This window comes from Drosophila miranda, chromosome XR (assembly GCF_003369915.1).
Source record: "Drosophila miranda strain MSH22 chromosome XR, D.miranda_PacBio2.1, whole genome shotgun sequence".
Taxonomy (NCBI): domain Eukaryota; kingdom Metazoa; phylum Arthropoda; class Insecta; order Diptera; family Drosophilidae; genus Drosophila; species Drosophila miranda.
The window spans coordinates 49,565,565-49,585,565 of NC_046674.1; the positions used below are offsets into that span (position 1 = coordinate 49,565,565).

A 20,001-nucleotide genomic window follows, 5' to 3' on the forward strand; every position below is an offset into this window, starting at 1 on the left:
AAATCTCTGACTGCTAAACTAGGCTTCGCAGTGCGCCACTTTAAGCGCTGCTGTAGTGACGTAATGTACTCCTCCTTCCACCGGGACCAAAAGAGCTGCTGCAGGTACGAAACGCGCTGCAGCCGTCCAGGCGTTCGAAGTTTAGCTGCGTGACGTCAGGCTCAGCGAACGAAGCAGGAGGGCCACCATTCAAGATATGCGCTGGAGTTAGAACATCTAGATCGGCAGGGCTCTCTGAAATTGAAACTAGAGGTCTTGAATTAATTACTGCCGTGATGTGGCACAACAGCATCCGCAGCTCGTCAAATCCAAGCACCGAGTTGCCTATCGCACGGTAGAAGTGGTACTTGGCCCTCTTCACTGCAGCCTCCCATAGACCACCAAAATGCGGGGAGCGCGGAGGAATGAAATGCCAGTCCATAGCTTCGACCAAGCAAAAATCCAGCAGCGCCTTCTGATGGTCATCGCTGAGGACCAGGCGCTTCAACTCCATCAAGCTCATTTTTAGCGGCGACCAAATTTGTTACGTTGTCTGACCAAATTTTCCGTGGCTTTCGTCTGGTACATATGAAGCGCTTTAGTCCATGAAGAAAAGCAACTGTGGATAAGTCTTTTATAAGCCACTGCGGGCAAGGGGAGCAGTCTCCTCATCGAGCTCCATTGCATCGTTGTCGCCATTCATGGATTACTTTGGACTTCTCAGGGTAGATGGTCGACTGAAAAACTCTTCGTTGGATTTTGATGGCCGTCATCCAATCATCTTGCCCAGCAGCCATCCACTGTCTCTTGCAATAATCTCCCATTTTCATGAGCGGAATCTGCACGCTGGTCCTCGAGCTTTGCTTGGACTAATTCGGCAGTAAACAAGTGCGTAAGATGCTTTCGACTGAAGCCCAGGGGTCAAGAAGTCTGCCGCTAATGTTTTTAACGGCATTAATTTGGACAAGGGAAATATCCGTTAGCCCATTGATAAAGTCATTATGGCAATTGGGAAACAACAGGTTAGCGTCATCGCAAGGCAGCCAAGAAAGAAATGGGTGGTTAAAGTCCCCCATGACAATAATTCGATCGTTGCACCCTAATGCAGATACGACAGTATTAATTGCTGAGAGGTGGTGTAAGTAAAGATCAGCATCAGACCTGGGAGGAATGTAAGAGCAGGTTAAATAGAAAAATGCCGAGCTAACACGATCTTTGACTGCAACAAATTCAATTCCATGGATGTTATTGAATGGGAATAACTCAGTTGAGAAAACAGATTTGACTGCAATGAGAACCCCACCTGCAAAAGATGGGCGGTCCATTCTATAAATAGTGTAACTTTCAATGAAAGTTTCATGATCATTGACAGAAGAGTTAAGCCAGGTTTCGGTAAACGCGATGGCATCGAAATCAAAGGACGCACTATTAGTATGAATTTTACGCAATTTGCCCAACAAACTGCGAACGTTCTGATAGTGCATAGAAAAATAGTACATCAGTTTTTTGGAGCAGCAGGTTTGGTAATTCTGGGATTCGAGCTCGAATCTTTGAGAAGGAACTCATGCATAATTGTATGCTCAGGCCATATTGACGGTTCTAGAGAATTGGATAGTAAAGAATCAGGGAGAAGAATTTTAAAGGATGATATGTTGCACTTATGTTTAAATGTAAATTTAGTCACAACTATATCATCAGGCGAAGCGTTAAGTTTAGAGGAAAGATGTTGTTTAACGTCCTCCGTTGTAGCCTCAGGAATAAGACGAGAAAAACAAATATTGCTTTCCGAGGGACCAATGCTCTAAGTTGAAGTCCCGAGCGAGATCGAGATGGTGGAGCCACTCCTAAAAGAGATCTCGGTCCTGGGGCAGACGAATTGGCAGCAACGGCTGAAGCAGGAATTGGCAAGACATCACCAGCAACCAACACACCCGCACTAGGAGCACTCACCACGTCAGAAATGACGGCAGCAGAAACTGCAGGGATGGGATTGATGCTGTTGGGAACTTCGATGCTCGAAGGAAGCACATTGCTCGGTGTAAAGAACACCGGAGCCACCGTTGGCGGATTTACAGATAACGGCGAGGCATGACCACACGGAGTAACAAATGCTTCCGATGGATGAAGGTGGGAGGCAGGCGTACCAATCGGATTAGTTTGCAAGAGATTGGTATCATTATGCGGAATTTTCCGTCTAGGCGATTCGCTCAAGAGTTTGAGCCCAAGAAACTGCGATTCATGGGCAAGAAATTTCTCGTTGAGAGCCACAAATTGTTTTCGGACATCCAGAAACCCAGTTCGAGTTTGTCTCATAAATGTGCGCATTTCGGCCTCAATCTCCCGACAAGCCAGACATGACCAAGACAGGCCCATGCCATGAAAGCAGCCGTCAGACAGTTGCTTGTAGATTTCTTCCTTTTCCATAATTAAATATTGTTATTCATTGTTATTTTCTTAAGTTAGAAATAAGTTAGTCTAGCCAGATAAGGATATTTTACTCCGTTGGCGAATAAATTAAAAAATAAAAGTTGTCCGACCTACTTTCAAATTCATATAAATTGGTACTCCCATTCCACAAGATTGCTTCGTTTTCAAAATGAAAACATTTTCCCCGACGAAATGAAAAGTAAACGCTTTTACTTCAACAAAAAGAATCTTAGCTGCTAAAGGGAAAAAGAAATGACTTATTGATGCATTAACATATATTTGACACCATTTCCAATTTAGCCTTCCTTATAAATAATTTGGCTCTAAAATAATTGGTCAGGTAAACAACTCTTTTCGTTTTCGTGATAACAGCTGACGCAGTGCGATTTGGTTATCGGAACGTTGGAAATAAATACATTTTTGCGCATAATCCAGATTGTTCTCGTAACATGAATTAACAGAACAGCGGGGTCAAGACAGCTGTTTCCCACAACGTAATCCGAAAAAATCAGTGAGAACCGTAGCCCGATTTGCATGCAGATGCAGTTAAACTCTTTACAAATCTGCCTAATTTGTTGTGGCAGTGTGATAACTGTGTGGAGGCGAATGACTCGCATTCGAAAATAGACGAGCTTAACGACAAGGTTCTGAAGCTTGAAAGCCTTTATCGCGGTCATAAGTCTGACTTTCAGAATGCCCTTTCAATCAATTCTCATGAGCGGGTGAAGCCGTTTGCTCCAAGGAAGGATTCCAATAGGCCAAAACCGGCATCCGACTTAATGTCTCCACGGTTAGTGGCCGCCACCTTGACTGAAGTCATTGACTTGGGATCAGCTCCCCCACCTGATTTGGAGGGCTTCGTCACTGTCAGAAGGAGAGATAGGAAGAATCGGAAGAAACATGTAAATCGTCTTGTTGGTGTCGCTCCGAGCTGCGAGCAGCTGAGTGTGACGCAGAGCAGCAAATACCTGCATATTGGTAGATTTGCTACCGCGACGGGGACAGAGGTGGTGGTGAAATTTGTTGCCGATAAGCTCAAGGTGCCGGAGGCGGAAATTTCTTGTGTGAATTTGGTCAAGCGAGATGCTGATTTATCTGCGTTGAAGTTCGTTAATTTCAAACTTGGGGTCCCTGAACCCCTCTTCCCCATGGTCTTTGATGATAGATTCTGGCCAGTATCGGTAAGGGTTTCCCGCTTTGTGCATAGACAGAGACCGGAAGCTGATTTGACGGCAGTTAATCTGTGTGCAGCTGTGCCATTGCGGACGTCCACGCCGACTCAGAAAGCACCAGTTCCATCCACTACAAAAAACCCCCAGTGAGCGGCGCCTATGATCGCCGCTTCTCCACAACATATTCTGCTTGCACTTTTTCGCCTTTTTGCCATGTGCAACAGCCCGTTGTTTCATTTTTGGCAATCCTGCTTTGTCCTGACCTGCTTAGTAGGATTAGCTTCAGTGCGCCTGCCAGGAGCCTAAGGACACATGCCCCCTTTGTAGTTGATCTCCACCGGACCAATTATAACTTTAATGAACTCATTTGTATGGCCCTTCGGCAGCACAATGCGCTGCCAGCTGGGATGCATTTTGACTTTTGCCAGGGGAAGGGAGCCGTCAGACAGTTGCTTGTAGATTTCTTCCTTTTCCATAATTAATTATTGTTATTCATTGTTATTATCTTAAGTAAGAAATAAGTTAGTCTAGCCAGATAAGGATATTTTACTCCGTTGGCGAATAAATAAATAAATAAAAGTTGTCCGACCTACTTTCAAATTCATATAAATTGGTACTCCCATTCCACAAGATTGCTTCGTTTTCAAAATGAAAACATTTTCCCCGACGAAATGAAAAGTAAACGCTTTTACTTCAACAAAAAGAATCTTAACTGCTAAAGAGAAAAAGAAATGACTTATTGATGCATTAACATATATTTGACACCATTTCCAATTTAGCCTTCCTTATAAATAATTTTTTCTTAGTCCAACCTCAAATTTGTCTCGAAAATAATTGGTCAGGGAAACAACTCTTTTCGTGATAACAGCTGACGCATTCCGATTTGGTTATCGGTAAAGTCCGCAAAAGTAAGTGAGAACCGTAGCCTGCCTGAATATGCCTTTCGTTTGGCAATTGGCATCAATAAAATTGACACTCGCTATTGATATAGATATTTTTTTAATGGTCAACGGGATTTCGCAATTTGTTGATGTTTTGGTTGAATTGGGTGAAGTCATATTTGAGTTTTGATTAGAAATAAATTTGTTATATGGCAATAAAATAAAATAAATTCTATATGTGCAATTAATTTGTAAAGCTCTTGTTGATTGGCGGCCGTTTTTGAATTGTAAGATTCGTACACCCTCTCCAAACAGGCCACCATTCTTTTCTGGGATGTTCCAAAAATGTCTCATTTTGTCATCACCATCATGGGACTTGCTGTTTCAATTTACATGGGAGTAGGAAAAAACTAAACAAGTAAATGAAAACAATGAGTACGTACATATGTTGAGGATGTACAAACATATGTAGTTTTCACAACTTTTGATAGCTTCGAATAAGGTAACGCGTTGCCTTGGGTGATCTAATATGATCCAATAACACACCAATTTATTATTGAAACTAGTTGAAAATGTATTATTAAGACCAAAAATTTGTTATTGCTAAAGTCGTCAGCAGTTTTTTCGCAGGATGGTTCCAGTACACAAGCAGTATATAGATCTACAACTTCATATAAGTAAAACGTCATAACAGGATTTATAGCTTCGGCTGGAAATTCTCGCGTGACTTCAGGTCGTGCAGCTTCATAGGGCAGGGCATATATGCGTAAATACCAGTTCGCACACACAAAATGCTCGTCCAACATACGACTGTTAAGCCATTATTTTGAGGCTCCAGCGTATTTGATTGTATGCGTGCAAACGTATATTCACACAAACGAAAATTAAATTAAAATTATGTTTTCTGGGCTTACTACCCTTTACTTAAAATTTGTTTAAGTATTAAAGCAGGCTCCGGTTTTCAATTTCACAAAAGTTTTCCGATATAGTTATTAAAACGCAAAAATGAATGCTCCCGTTTTCACAAAACGCCAGATTTCTCCTTGCAAATGGAAAGCAAACGGCTCTTTATACAGCCAGCTTAGCTTTTATACAATATATAAATTATTGATGCATTCACATAAATCTGCACCATTAATAAGCCAAGTTAGCTTGTTCTTTATATATATATATAATTTTTTTAACCAAATTTGGTTCGAAAATAATTCTTCAGGGCAACAACTCTTTTCGTTTTCGTGCAAACAGTTGACGCAGCCTGATTGGGCTATCGGAACGTTGGCAAAACATAGATATATGTATATGTATATATATATGAGCTTAATATTAATAGATAAAATGTGTACGTTACAGCTCGGATTGTGCTCGTGCATGCGTGTAACAGAAAATCTGGATAAAGACAGCCATTTCCCGCCACATATAATACAAAATGTAAGTGCAACATATTATTTTGTTGACCATAATAAATTTAATTTTCAATATACATGCTGTTACGCACATCTCGTCAGACATGCTAAATACTCAGGTGTCTTGATCTTCTTAAATCGCGCCCTTTCTGCCGTCATTTTGGTTCAAGAGGTGCAATTGAAAAAATAAAAACCATTTCTATAACGCTGCTTATTTACGAATCAACCGGTCAGCTATTTTTGTCTTCAGAATATATGAGAAAATAAAAAATATCGATAACAAAAATTTGTGAAAAAGGGAGCACTTAAAAACGAAACGTTTTGGCTGAAAACGTTAAACGCAAAAGTTTTACGCTAAAGTTTGCGAAATCCAGATCATGGCCCTATTTTGTAAGTATTTCGGATTTTCAACTATACACGGGTGAAGCCATTCGATATTTTTTCGAACGTAAAAATACTTGCTACATTTATCGGACAAGCTGCCCTTCTCTGACTCTTGGTGTTGATTCTTCGTGGTTAAAAACGTTTCGGGATATAAATAATTGTTCTTAATGCAAAATTTAATACGGTATAGGCCTAATAGCTGTACGTCGTACACAGGCTAAGCTATGTTCTTTCCGCAATGATATCTGTTTTAAGTTTAAAATATTCATGCGCAATTGTGTTCGGATTACAAAAGGTCCCTTGTATGTATGTATGTACGTGTTGTGTAGTGCTGTTTGCGGCGCTGCGTACACAACACGTCGGGACGACAACTATGTATGTTGACTGCAATCTCAAGTGTAAGCGAGATGACTATTGTTGCTAGAGACGTTTTATGCAGTCTCACAAATACAATGTGACTAGCGCGCGAGCGCTCTAGCAGCCGACTACGCCGACTGTGACATAGCCGACACAAGCATAGATAAAAAAAAAACGAGCGGCCATACATATGTAGAATGAGTATATGATAAAGAATGAAGTAGTGCAAAATATTCCATTTATAAATACATATGTATATGAACTACAAAAACAAATAAATGTGGAGAATTATGTGAAAGAAATTTTTTAAATAGTGCATACGCAGTAGTTGTGACGTCTAATAGTCGACAGTTCATTAGATTCTTTGTTTTGTGTAATAAATTTGAAATAAAGCAAAGTATTTACATTGTCATTTATATTTTATATACATATGTATGTATATAATAGGGTTAAAATGATTGGGACTGGGTAATGCAAATGCTACATATAAATTAATGTTTCTGAAGCAAAAGTATTTCAATAATAATAATAATATAAAGATAAATTTACTTGTGTCAACTATACATTAAATAAATTGCGGGGCCAATATCGAACAATTCATCGAGCATGCTGAAAGTTTTTAGGTTGTCTAGAAGAGGCTTTACTGCGTATAGTAATTGAATAATGCAAAGAAAAACATAAAAATAGATACGACTAATCGATTTTTGCAAATTAAACGCGTTTTAATTGACGATTGTCGCTACCGGCTAAGAGACATCGGAACCGGACGATTTGGAAACTGTTGTTTTCAGGCGGTGTTGGTTTTTTTTTGTTTGCCTTTGGCAGAATACGTCTAATGGATATAGATAGTTCTCACTAAATCGGAACAGAAAAATAAGAACAATTTAAATTGTAGGACTCTGAACCCGATCCCTAAGCCACAAAGTCATGGATCTGGAAAATACCAATACAAGCGCAAAATTAAAGGCGTCAGCAACTGGAAACGGCATTAATGGATCACAAAATCAGCAGCTGTCGTTACATGACTGTGCAACCGCTACAGCAGCAGCTGGGGCTAGAGCAACATCGTCCCAATACCAAGATGATAAAAATATGACGGTACTTGGTGTGACGACAGTTATACCAACTCTTGCGACGGGACTTGCGACGGCAGTCCTAGACCTTCCTCCACCTTCTGCTACTCTCTCAGAACAAGAAAACGTGGTTATCTCTGAAGCAGCAAAACTTCCACCAGAAGAAGGAACCACGGTTATACCTTCAACACAAGAATCGATTGTGTCGATTGAAACAGAAACATATACATCAGGATGCCCTTCTGTGTCAACTTCTGCCTGTCCAGTATCAGTTTCAATAGGGCCCAGTGCAAGTGATTTCGACTCCGATACGGAACTCTCGATAGTAGCTGCTGCGGCTGCGGCAGCCGTAGCTTCAACGGAGATAGATTTGAAGTCACCATCCTTATCTACAACAGTATCTACACTGGCTTCTGGTGGTGCAGTGCCCTTAGCAAGTACTCAAATCGGATCAGGATTAGGAGCGGGTGCTGTCAACACAAATGGATACAATGCCAATAATAACACATCCAGCAGTGCTCATCTTAGTCTTAACGCAAAACAACAGCGTCAACAAAAGCGACGCCGTGAGCGTGCCCAGCGTCTGCAAGCGGAACGCGATAGTCGGTGTAGCTCAAGTACCTTAAATGGCACATATATTGCTGGATCTATGGGAATCAGTGGATGCAGTGCTGGTAGTGTCAATGTAGCTGTTGCAGGCGTTGTAGGTCAAGGAATCGGAGCCATAGCTACTGGTGCCTCATCAACTGTTCTGATAGGTAGTGGACCGGGAGGACCAGGCAATGGCATGATATACCACATAAATAGCGCGGGCAGCATGGGCGAGGACAGTAATAATTCCAACGGAAATTTTACCAGCAGTAGTAATGGCAGTAACAACCTTCTGCCTCCTACAGATAGTATTGCATCATTATTGTTAAATCCGCCACATTCCCCCGAGTGCAATTCCGGATTAATGGCCACGCCTAGTGATAGCGAAGGCGAATCCCTCGATGAAGATCTTCTTTCAACGTCATCATCATCAACGCTGTTGCTTCCACGTGACAAGCCACCCCCTCGTCCTCCGCCCCCTGTTCGTAGAAAATTACCTCGCTCTCCGGTGCTTGAAGAGGAAATCATCGATGGATTTGCCATATTGGAGTTTAAAACATATGAAGATCTCGAGGTAAGTTGATTACAAATTATCGCCCCATTCCTATATTAAGATTTATCACTTATCTTCTACCGAAAATACAGTTCGCTATTAAATTGGGTCAAAAACGAAAGGAGAAGCGCCTATCCGCACTCGAAGAGCTAACGTCAACCTACTGCATTGAGGAAATGAAAATTCCAAAGATCATCGATACTGGTCAACCACATCCGCTGCGTGCTAATAGCTTATCCACGCTGTCTGTTAATAACAGCAATCAAAAGGAGAACACTCAGGTTCATCATCGCAATGCTGGCGTTGTCGTTATTAACAACAATTGTACCACATCTAACAGCAATATTAACAACAGTTGTAGTGCGGTATACATGTTGCCTTCAGCAAGCACAGTTCCCGATACGCAAGCGGAATGTGTAGCACATTGGCGATCTGAATACGGACAACAGCAAGACCAAATGCAATGCGGCAATAGTGTCAATGTTAAAAGTAACATCAGCAATGAGAATCAAATTAGTAATAGTTGTAGTCAACAAGTGAATCCCGCCAAGCTATCAGGCAAACAATCGGATGACGTTGGTACAGTAGCTAGCCTTATTAACAGTACAACTAATTTTCTAGAGAACGGTAACGAAGCGCTCATTTTGGATATCAGCCGCTCAACGGTAACCGTTGGAGTTGGGGAAAATACAAAAGATTGCATGAAGATGAGCACGATTAGCGAAAGCTCTAAGATCGACGCCAATAAATCTCACAATCTCCCTGCTAGCATTAATAAAACTGTTGAGTTACCTTGTAATATTGTATCATCAGTCGATATCCTCAACAACAGCATGGAATATATTGGAAAAAAAGGCTTAAAATCAAATGATGCTTCTGCAGTGGCAACAGCCACCAATAATCACAAGGGTGTGTGTAAAATATCATCGCAGCCGACGCAAGCTATAGAAGTATGTTTCGTATTTACCGCATTTTTAGATAAAATAAATACATACAACTTTAATATACCTTAGAAATCAAACCAATCCAAGGATTTAGAAGTCCCCACATCGGCAGCCTGTCAAAAGTTGAATATTCAAGATTTAACTAACGGTACAGCGCAGGACGTTCCCATTAATAATAATAAAAAGGACAACGAACAAAATGATATTTTTATTGAAGTAAGTTTCAAGATATATAAATCTGCAAGAATAACATGAATAAACATTTATGTACCGCCAGGCTCCAAGATGCAGTAGTAAGGGAGATAATAACGTATGTACCTTTATAGTAAAAGGCATATATTTTTGTATTTACATAAATGTTAATAAGTTTCATTCCTCTTTCTAGTGTGATAATGGCTGCGGAGAGAATAAGGTGAGTTTTTTCACTATAGAATTATGTAGTTGAACGGAAAAGCCTAATTTCTTACAGTTTTTATACACCGTACTCAAAAAGTATAGGATTATTTTCGTTTCAATTAGTTTAGATGTATGTAACAGCCAGAGGGAAACATTTCCCACCCCCATAAAGTATTAGATCGTGGCCAGAAATTACTGTTGCATTTGTTAAAGCAAACTGCTACAAAATTCCAAATTCTCAACTCAACTGCATTATGCGTTATCAATTCTTCTTACGTTTCTTGTAAAATTAAATCAATTGTGATTTCGATCACTAGATATTGAAAGCTTTTCAGCGCCGGAACAAAAAAGCCGGCTAGCGTAATTTTTTAATTCACTAAAAAATGTAGAACCTAATCGTAGGTTTATGCATTGCACTGTAGTTGGACGTTGATATGCAATGACTGCATCTTCCCACTACACTTACTAAGAAACTAAGCATGCATTCAAAATACAAAAACAAATACAACTACAATTACTAATTATTAGAAATGTGTGTGAGGATTAGTAACTTAATATGAGGATGAGAATATAATATGGTAGAGGGAATTATAATCCGAGCATAAGACCCTAAACGGTTCATGCAAGGAATAATTCGATCTACAAAGTGGAAGGAACAACGGTATAAAATTTCTAGTCAGTCTAATAGGAATCGTGAAGTTTATGCGGCTCAACAGATCAGGGCTGTCTATGTCACCCCTGATCAAGTTGTGCATAAATATCACACCAAGCATTTTTCTACGGTTAACTATGGATGGGACTAATAGCAGTCTACTAGAGTAAGATGGCAATCTCACACCTGGTCTAATACGATGCAATTTCATTACTTTGTATTTCGAGGCATTAAGGTGTAACAAGTTTGCTCAACACCGTAACTGAAACTTATTGAGATCGGATTGCAACCGCGAATGAAATGAAATGTCCTTATACTGGACACAGAGTTTAATATCATCCGCATACATGAGTACTCGAGAGTATATTAATACCGAAGGCAAGTCATTAATAAGGAGTGTAAATAGTAAGGGGCCTATATGGCTGCCCTGTGGTACTCCCGAAGAAACCTTGACTGGTGAAGAGAGGGAGTTTTGAAGAGGACTCTTTGAGACCTCTATCTCAGGAGGTTGGGCGGGCAACCTAAAAGGTCAAGTTTATGTGCTAGAAGGGAATGGTTTACTGAGTCGAATGCTTTACTAATGTCCGTGTAAATACATCCGTCTGTAAGTTACCTTGAAAGCCTTTAATAATAAAAGAGGTAAACTCTAAAAAATTCGTGGTGTTTAGTCGGCGCCTTATAAATCCATGCTGTTTTGGAGATATAAGTAACTTGCAGAGATGTTGTTAAAATCTTCTTAAACATTTTAGGAATAGCGGATAACTTTGATATACCTCTATTTTTGTTTGCGTCAGACTTGCTACCTTTTTTATAGACAGGACTTCCTCCAGATCGGTGAAAAGCAAGAAGAATCAATGGACAGGGTGACTAGTTTAGGCAAGAGTCCACACAGAGCCTCGGCGCAGTACCTGTCGAAGATCATGAAGTAGAAAACGTTCATTTAACAAGGGACTGAAAATGCCGTTCGGCCTCGGTAAACCGTATGGGCACGGATGACCAGAGTAGCTTTCCTCAGAATAGGTGGTTTGGAAAAATTGGGCAAAAAGATCAGCGATTGACAGATCATTATTTGCCGACGTATTACGAAATAATAGCGAGGATGGGTGTGCGGACATTCTACGCTTACTGTTTACGAAGCAGTAAAACTGTTTAGGGTCCTGAGAAAAACGTATCCTGCATCGAGATAAGTAGTTCTTATAGAATTGAGCATTAAGAACGGAAAAGTTTGACCGAGCTATTACATAGCGAGAGAGAGAAGTAGGAGAACCAACTTCTTGAAATTTGTTATAAAGTCTTGATTTAGACTGGATAACTCTTTGGTAAACAAAGGGGGTTTTCCAGATCTAATCGGAGAAGAAAGCGGGACACAAAAATGGGTCAAGGAAATTATAAGTGTTGCAATTTTCCACATAGGAGATCAAAAATTAACAGCTGCAACACCTGGCTTGGTAAAAACTTCATTGAGCAAAAAGAAATGGTTCAGTTTTGGGAAGACAAATGGCCAAGGAAATTAAATGTGAGATGTACGGCCATGCAATCCGTAATTAAAAATTAGCTGAGGATGACTCATTTGATATCACCCTAAAAAATGTTATTTAAAAATTTCGCCACGTCCTCAGGAAGGCCTAAAACCTGTGGCACCCACACAATACTTGAAAACAAAAAAACGCAGAATCATAAAGAATTTTCCCGAATCTGGATCACATAGTATTTCCCGTTGCTCGCTCTCTCTCTCTCTCTCTCTCTCTCTCTCTCTCTCTCTCTCTCTCTCTCTCTCTCTCTCTCTCTCTCTCACACACACTCTTTCTCGCCCCTTGGCAGAGTGAGCGAGATCTGAGATATGTAAGAGAGAGAGGGAGTCGCTTAATACATTTAAACAAAAAATCTACTAATTTATTTTACTTGGAAACAAATAACTTTTTAAAATCACACGTTTGTATCACTTAGTCGGTAGTTTTGAAATTGAATTAAAATAAAAAAAAAAATTTTAACACCAAAAGTAAATTTTTCCAATAAGTCCATTTGTTTCTTGTAAACTAATAAAAAGTTCAATATAATCCACTAGTTTTTTTGTTTTTAATTAGTAATTAATTTATATTTTGTGGTACCAATCTTACCAATGGGGTAAGAAAAGATTGTGTTATTATTAAACGAGCCTCAAGATCAATTACAAAATTATGTTAAGACAGCATCAGCACTGCACCAACGTTTTGCAAATGATATTTCGGCTCGAACTGTTCAACGTCGGCTAAAGGAGATGTCTTTAATAGCAATGAAACCTGATAAAAAGATACTTCTTCATAGTCGATTGAAGAAAGTTCGCTTAAATTGGTTTTATAAAAAAATCAAATTAGGGTGAGCTTGATTGGAAAAAATTTTCTCGGATGAAGGTTCCCACAAGGTGGAGGACAAGAAGGATAACTGGAGAACGCTTGTCTGAAATTGCTGCATTGCCACCGTAAAGCATTCGCCTTATATTATGATATGGGGATTCATATCTAAATATAAAACTGAATCGTTAATTATGATTAAGGGTATGGTGAATGCAAAAAAGTATTCCAGTATGGAATCAGTTACTTACGTCTTTCAGGACGATTCTGCACTTTGTAATCAAGCGCTCTGAAAGTGACTCTTTAACGTTTTGTTATTTTTAGAATGTATTTAACTAGTTTCGACTATTTTTCAACGACAGATGAACATTTTGATGCCGGAATTGCACATCAAGTCTCTAAGTTGGCCATCTAACAGCCCCGACCTCAATCCGATAGAGAATATCTAGGCCAAAATAAGAAAGCGAAAGTCAAAAAGTCAGGGGAAATTATAGAAGATGTAAGGTTTGAGGATATAACGGATGAATATCTGGTTGGATGCCCAATAGCATCAAATTGTAATAAAAACCAACCAAAAATATTAATTAATTCATAATTTTAAAAAAAGCTATGCAGTAATATTGTTTATTATTAGTAAATAGAAAACAAAATAACCTATTGGAAACTATTTAGTTTTTGTTGAAGAAATCGTTTTTATAATTTTACTAAATTTGTTTCCTTTGTTTGATCAAATTACTAAATGACCGTTGAAAAATATTGTTACTTGGAACAATATTTTTTTTTTTTAATTATATGAATAATACATCACACAATTTAGTATGTACTTTTGTTTAGAATTGATTTATCGACAAAAAAAATTAGACGAATCGGATAAAATTTAAGGAAACCCCACGGTGGAGAAGTAAAAATGCATAAAATATCAGATTCCGTTTTTTTTTTGTCGCTGGGTGTATGTTTCCCTTTCTCAATGTTTACCCCATCACCATTGTGTCTTCCCTCCTGACAAGTGCAAGGGCAGTTTATAGAGATGAGCGGTCTACCTTGTCCATGTCTTACCGTAATCAGCCCCTTTGCCGCATTCACTCACAAATCAACCTGTATCTTTTTTCAAGAGCAGGCGGTAGTCATCGGCTTTGATACCAGATAGGGAGTTTCCGTATTATTACGTAGAAAATGTATTGTTACATAGGTTACATAAAAACATACAGGTACTCTGGTATGCCTGTGCTACAACCCACAACGTCACTTTTTATACCCCATACTCAAAATGAGTATTGGGGTATATTAGATTTGTGGTAAAAGTGGATGTGTGTAACGTCCAGAAGGAATCGTTTCCGACCCCATAAAGTATATATATTCTTGATCAGCATCAATAGCCGAGTCGACAGAGCGATGTCTGTCTGTCCGTCTTGTTTAACTCTATTAAGACTATTAATTAAGACTATTAAGGCTAGAGTAACCAAATTTGGTATCCGCACTCCTGTTAGATCTCACTATAAAACGTATATCTGAAAATTTCGCCCCACCCCCTTCCGCCCCCACAAAGGACGAAAAACTGTTGCATCCACAATATTGAGGATACGAGAAAACTAAAAAAAATAATGATCATATCTATCAGATTGCTGAATCTGGATCAGATCAGATCATTTTTGTAGCCAAAAGGAACAAATCAATTTGCACTGGCTACGCAGCGCCCGACGTTACGCTCAGACTGATTTTCTGTCTCTCTCGCACGCACTCTTTGTCGTGTCGTTCAATATTAGCGGCGTCTGCCGGAGGAGAGCCATACTGACTAAGTATCGGATATAAATGTAGAGTTGCGGTGTACGCAGCAACTCACAACGTTCCCTCTCGTTTTTATTTTTATTCTTGCTATAACTCAATAATTTTTGTCTTGAAGACTGGTTGGTTTTTCTTTAATACCTAATTGTTCTTGGATGAATATCAAGCTTTTTATACCCGATACTCAAAATGAGTATTGGGGTATATTAGATTTGTGGTAAAAGTGGATGTGTGTAACGTCCAGAAGGAATCGTTTCCGACCCCATAAAGTATATATATTCTTGATCAGCATCAATAGCCGAGTCGACAGAGCCATGTCTGTCTGTCCGTCTTGTTTAACTCTATTAAGACTATTAATTAAGACTATTAAGGCTAGAGTAACCAAATTTGGTATCCGCACTCCTGTTAGATCTCACTATAAAACGTATATCTCCAAATTTCGCCCCACCCCCTTCCGCCCCCACAAAGGACGAAAAACCGTTGCATCCACAATATTGAGGATACGAGAAAACTAAAAAAAAATAATGATCATATCTATCAGATTGCTCAATCTGGATCAGATCAGATCATTTTTGTAGCCAAAAGGAACAAATCAATTTGCACTGGCTACGCAGCGCCCGACGTTACGCTCAGACTGATTTTCTGTCTCTCTCGCACGCACTCTTTGTCGTGTCGTTCAATATTAGCGGCGTCTGCCGGAGGAGAGCCATACTGACTAAGTATCGGATATAAATGTAGAGTTGCGGTGTACGCAGCAACTCACAACGTTCCCTCTCGTTTTTATTTTTATTCTTGCTATAACTCAATAATTTTTGTCTTGAAGACTGGTTGGTTTTTCTTTAATACCTAATTGTTCTTGGATGAATATTAAATGGTATGAAATCAAGCTTTCTATACCCGATACTCAAAATGAGAATGGGGGTATATTAGATATGTGGTAAAAGTGGATGTATGTAACGTCCAGAAGGAATCGTTTCCGACCGCATAAAGTATATATATTCTTGATCAGCATCAATAGAGCTACATATGTCTGTCTCCATATGAGCGCCTAGTGCTCAGAAACTATAAGAACTTGCGTAACGTTATTTTTTATCCAGACTGTCACTGTAACAAGTGTATTTCAAAACTTTTCGCCGCCCCATTCCACCCCACAACGGTCGAGATTCTGTGGCATACACAATTTTAAAGATACAAGAAAACAAAAAACGCAGAATCGTAGAGAATGTCTTTATCTTTTAGACTGCAGAATCGGAAACGGATCTTTTCAAGGATCTTTCGGATCGTATCATTATTATAGCCAGAAAGAAGACAACAATTTCATTCTCTCGATTTGTCTCGATCTTTAATGGACCTCAAAGAATATGAGAGCTAGAGCAACTAAATTTGGTATCCACACTCCTGTTTGATCTCACTGTTACAAGTTTATTTCAAAATTTGTGGTATTCACAATTTTAAAGCATAAATGCAACACACAACGTTCCCTTTCGTTTTTATTTTTATACTTGCTATAACTCAATAATTTTTGTCTTGAAGACTGGTTGGTTTTTCTTTAATACCTAATTGTTCTTGGATGAATATCAAGCTTTTTATACCCGATACTCAAAATGAGTATTGGGGTATATTAGATTTGTGGTAAAAGTGGATGTGTGTAACGTCCAGAAGGAATCGTTTCCGACCCCATAAAGTATATATATTCTTGATCAGCATCAATAGCCGAGTCGATTGAGCCCTGTCTGTCTGTCCGTCCGTCTGTACGTCCCCATCAGCCCCTAGTGCTCAAAGACTATAAGAGCTAGAGCAACGATGCTTGGATCCACACTTCTGTGATATGTCACTGCTACATAAATATTTCAAAACTTCAAAACCCGCCCACTTCCGCCCCCACAAAGGACGAAAATCTGTGGCATCCACAATTTTAAAGATACGAGAAAACGCAGAATCGTAGAGAATGACCTTATCTTTTAGACTGCAGAATCTGAATTGGATCGTATTATTATTATAGCCAGCATCAAGAAAACAATTTCATTTTTTCTCGCCCTGTCTCTCTCTAACACACACGTAGCATATTCGGCTTCTGCATCCACAATATTGAGGATACGAAAAAACGAAAAACGCAGAATCATAGATAATGACCATATCTATCCGGTTGCTGAATCTGGATCAGATCGGATCATTTTTATAGCCAATAGGAACAAATCAATTTGCAGTGGCTACGCAGCGCCCGACGTCACGCTCAGACTGATTTTCTGTCTCTCTCGCACGCACTCTTTGTCGTGTCGTTTAATATAAGCGGCGTCTGCCGGAGGAGAGCCATACTGACTAAGTATCGGGTATAAATGTAGAGTTGCGGTGTCCGCAGCAACTCACAACATTCCCCCTCGTTTTTTATTGTATTAAGTGAGATGCAATGAAACAAGTTTATATGATTGCATGTGTGTATTTAGTTCTCCAGCATTCGGCATTCTGTTATTTGACTAAGAATGAAGAAGTGCGCAAAACTAAATGAAAGCCGAAGACATTCCAATTGCTTAAATTGTTGTATTCACAACTTCTTTAATAACGAAAAACCGGCATTTGAATTAGCCATGTCCAAATTAATATAATGAACTCGAACGTAATATATATATAACTGATCACACAACATTCGAACGATTGAACGCATTAATTTGAATGCAATCTATTTTTTTGCCTTTATATTTGAGCTGCAATCAACTTTTAAGAAGAAAAATAGCTGTTTTTGTGGTAGATTGATAAAATATCTTGTTTTTTGGGTGCAAGTTTTGCACACAGTTTCAGAAAACAAAATATATATAGCAAAACATAGCTAAATATATATTTTATATAATCAGATAATTTAATAATTAATATAATATACTAATATTAATTTTCAAATTTTTAAGAGAACTTAAACTTACAAAATAGTCAGAACTAGCTATACAATAGCTGATTTGGTAACAGTGTCAGATTCGTTCGTTCTCTTAGTGACCAAACGTGTTTTTGTTTTGCGCTCCGCTTCTCTTCCCTTTATTTTGTATCAAAAGCCGGTGTTTTGAGAAAATAATATATAAATTAACTCCCTATTCAGCCTTAAAATCTGAAAATCTTTTCTTTCCTCTCTTGTGTAAAAGCCTAATCTAATTAATTTGTTTCGTGCGTCGGTTAGTAGTGTGTTTGTTTTTGTTGCTGCTTGCAAGTACTACGCTCTCACATTCTAGCCCGCGCTCATCTCGTGGTCTTTTACTCTTCCTAGTACCCAATTAGAACTAGCTGCTCTTCCTCTCTCGCTCACGAAACTTTCTGGGCAGAAGCACTCTCTTTTATTAGCTCTTGGTATAGAAGTTTGTTTGGAAATTTGTATTGCAAATTTTCAAATAAACAATTAAACAATTAGAATGGAATTCGCTGCGGTCTGCGCCAAAAAAACTTCGAAGAAGGATATACCCCATGACCAGCCAAGTGTCTGCTGCTGACTCTGCGACAGCGTAGTGCACGCAAAATGCGCGAGATTTTCAGGCCCCGTGGGTGATGCTATCCCCAAACATAATGGTTTGCATTACATATAAGAGGGCATGCCGGACGGTTGAGAAAGATGTGGCAATTTTTATGAGGCAGACGCGGAGTGGCTTTAAGGAGCTCACCGTTGGTTTCAAAAACAAATACGATCGGCTCTTAGCTATGGAGTCTTAGTTTACCGGTTTGAAACTGCTTAATAAGTCTCCGCGGAGCAAAAGGGTCACTCCGCGCGATCTCCAAATACCAACCGTCGCTCAGCCGCTCGTTGCCGAAAAATTGACTCTGACCACTCTCGTTTGTCGATCCAAGGGCAACGACAGCTGCTGGCGACGCAAATTCGGTAGCCAAATTCATCGCCTCGGAGAACGTGCAGTAATGTTTGTAGCGTCCGTGTCCGTAGTGTCCGCAAGCTCACTAGCTTGCGTATGTTTTTGTTTCATAGCTGGCACCTGACTTCACATCTAATGATGTAACTGCTTTTATACAAAGCAAAATAAAATCTGTCGGTTTAAAGGTGGAGTAGTATAACTAATTTTATGCCAGGGAGATAGCCTCATTTAAGAAAAGCATTTCTCCAACTCAATTCGACACCATTTTCTCTGCCAAATTTTGGCCGGAGCGTTTGGTGGGCCACGCATAAAGCTCCCAAATAAGCCCAACGTGCCATCCACATCTTCCCATCCTTTTTCCAACCATTCAAAAAACTAACTTCCTTCTTATTAACTTACCAAAATGTTAGAGGCTTACGCAGTAGGCTCGACATTTTCGAGACAGCATGGATTTATAAGGCGCCGACCAAACACCACGAATTTTTTGGAGTTTACCTCTTTTATTATTAAAGGCTTTCAAGGTAACTTACAGACGGATGTATTTACACGGACATTAGTAAAGCATTCGACTCAGTAAACCATTCCCTTCTAGCACATAAACTTGACCTTTTAGGTTGTCCGCCCAACATCCTGAGATGGAGGTCTCAAAGAGTCCTCTTCAAAACTCCCTCTCTTCACCAGTCAAGGTAAAGTATACATAAAGTATATATATTCTTGATCAGCATCAATAGCCGAGTCGATTGAGAGCTGTCTGTCTGTCCGTCCGTCCGTCCGTTCGTCCGTCCGTCCGTCCGTCCGTCCGTCCGTCCGTCCGTCTGTCCGTCCCTATCAGCGCCTAGTGCTCAAAGACTATAATAGCTAGAGCAACGACATTTTATATCCAGACTTCTGTGGTATGTCACTGTTACAAGAATATTTGAAAAGTTTACCCCGCCCACTTCCGTCCCCACAAAGCGCGAAAATCTGTGGCAGCCACAATTTCAAAGATACGAGAAAACAGAAAACGCAGAACGTAGAGGATGACAATATCTTCTAGAATGCAAAATCTGAACCAGATCGAATAAATGTTATAGCCAGAATCAAGAAAACAATATCATTCTTTCTCGCTCTGTCTCTCTCTAACACACAGGTTTCATGGTCGGTTTTGCCAATTGCAAAATAAGAGTTCAAGGATCTCAGAACCTATAAGAGCCAGAGCAACCAAATTTGGTATCCACACTCCTGTGATATCGGAC

At 39.6% G+C, this 20,001-nt stretch overlaps 1 protein-coding gene across 11 annotated transcripts in view; it reads left to right on the forward strand.

The window, feature by feature from the left end:
* The first annotated feature begins 6,235 nt into the window (after window positions 1-6,235).
* LOC117186700 (mucin-3A) overlaps window positions 6,236-20,001 on the forward strand; it is a 49,644-nt gene continuing 35,878 nt past the window's right edge. For 5 of the 11 annotated variants that reach the window (XM_033387792.1, XM_033387793.1, XM_033387794.1 and 2 more), the window contains exons 1-5: window positions 7,499-8,841; window positions 8,913-9,770; window positions 9,834-9,980; window positions 10,042-10,074; window positions 10,150-10,176. In XM_033387792.1, coding sequence (XP_033243683.1) covers window positions 7,531-8,841; window positions 8,913-9,770; window positions 9,834-9,980; window positions 10,042-10,074; window positions 10,150-10,176 — 2,376 coding nt within the window. In that variant the 5' untranslated portion in view covers window positions 7,499-7,530. Of the gene's footprint in view, window positions 6,253-6,337; window positions 6,645-7,498; window positions 8,842-8,912; window positions 9,771-9,833; window positions 9,981-10,041; window positions 10,075-10,149; window positions 10,177-20,001 lie in introns of those variants that run through there. The other 6 variants (XM_033387791.1, XM_033387787.1, XM_033387788.1 and 3 more) reach the window with 6 other exon arrangements.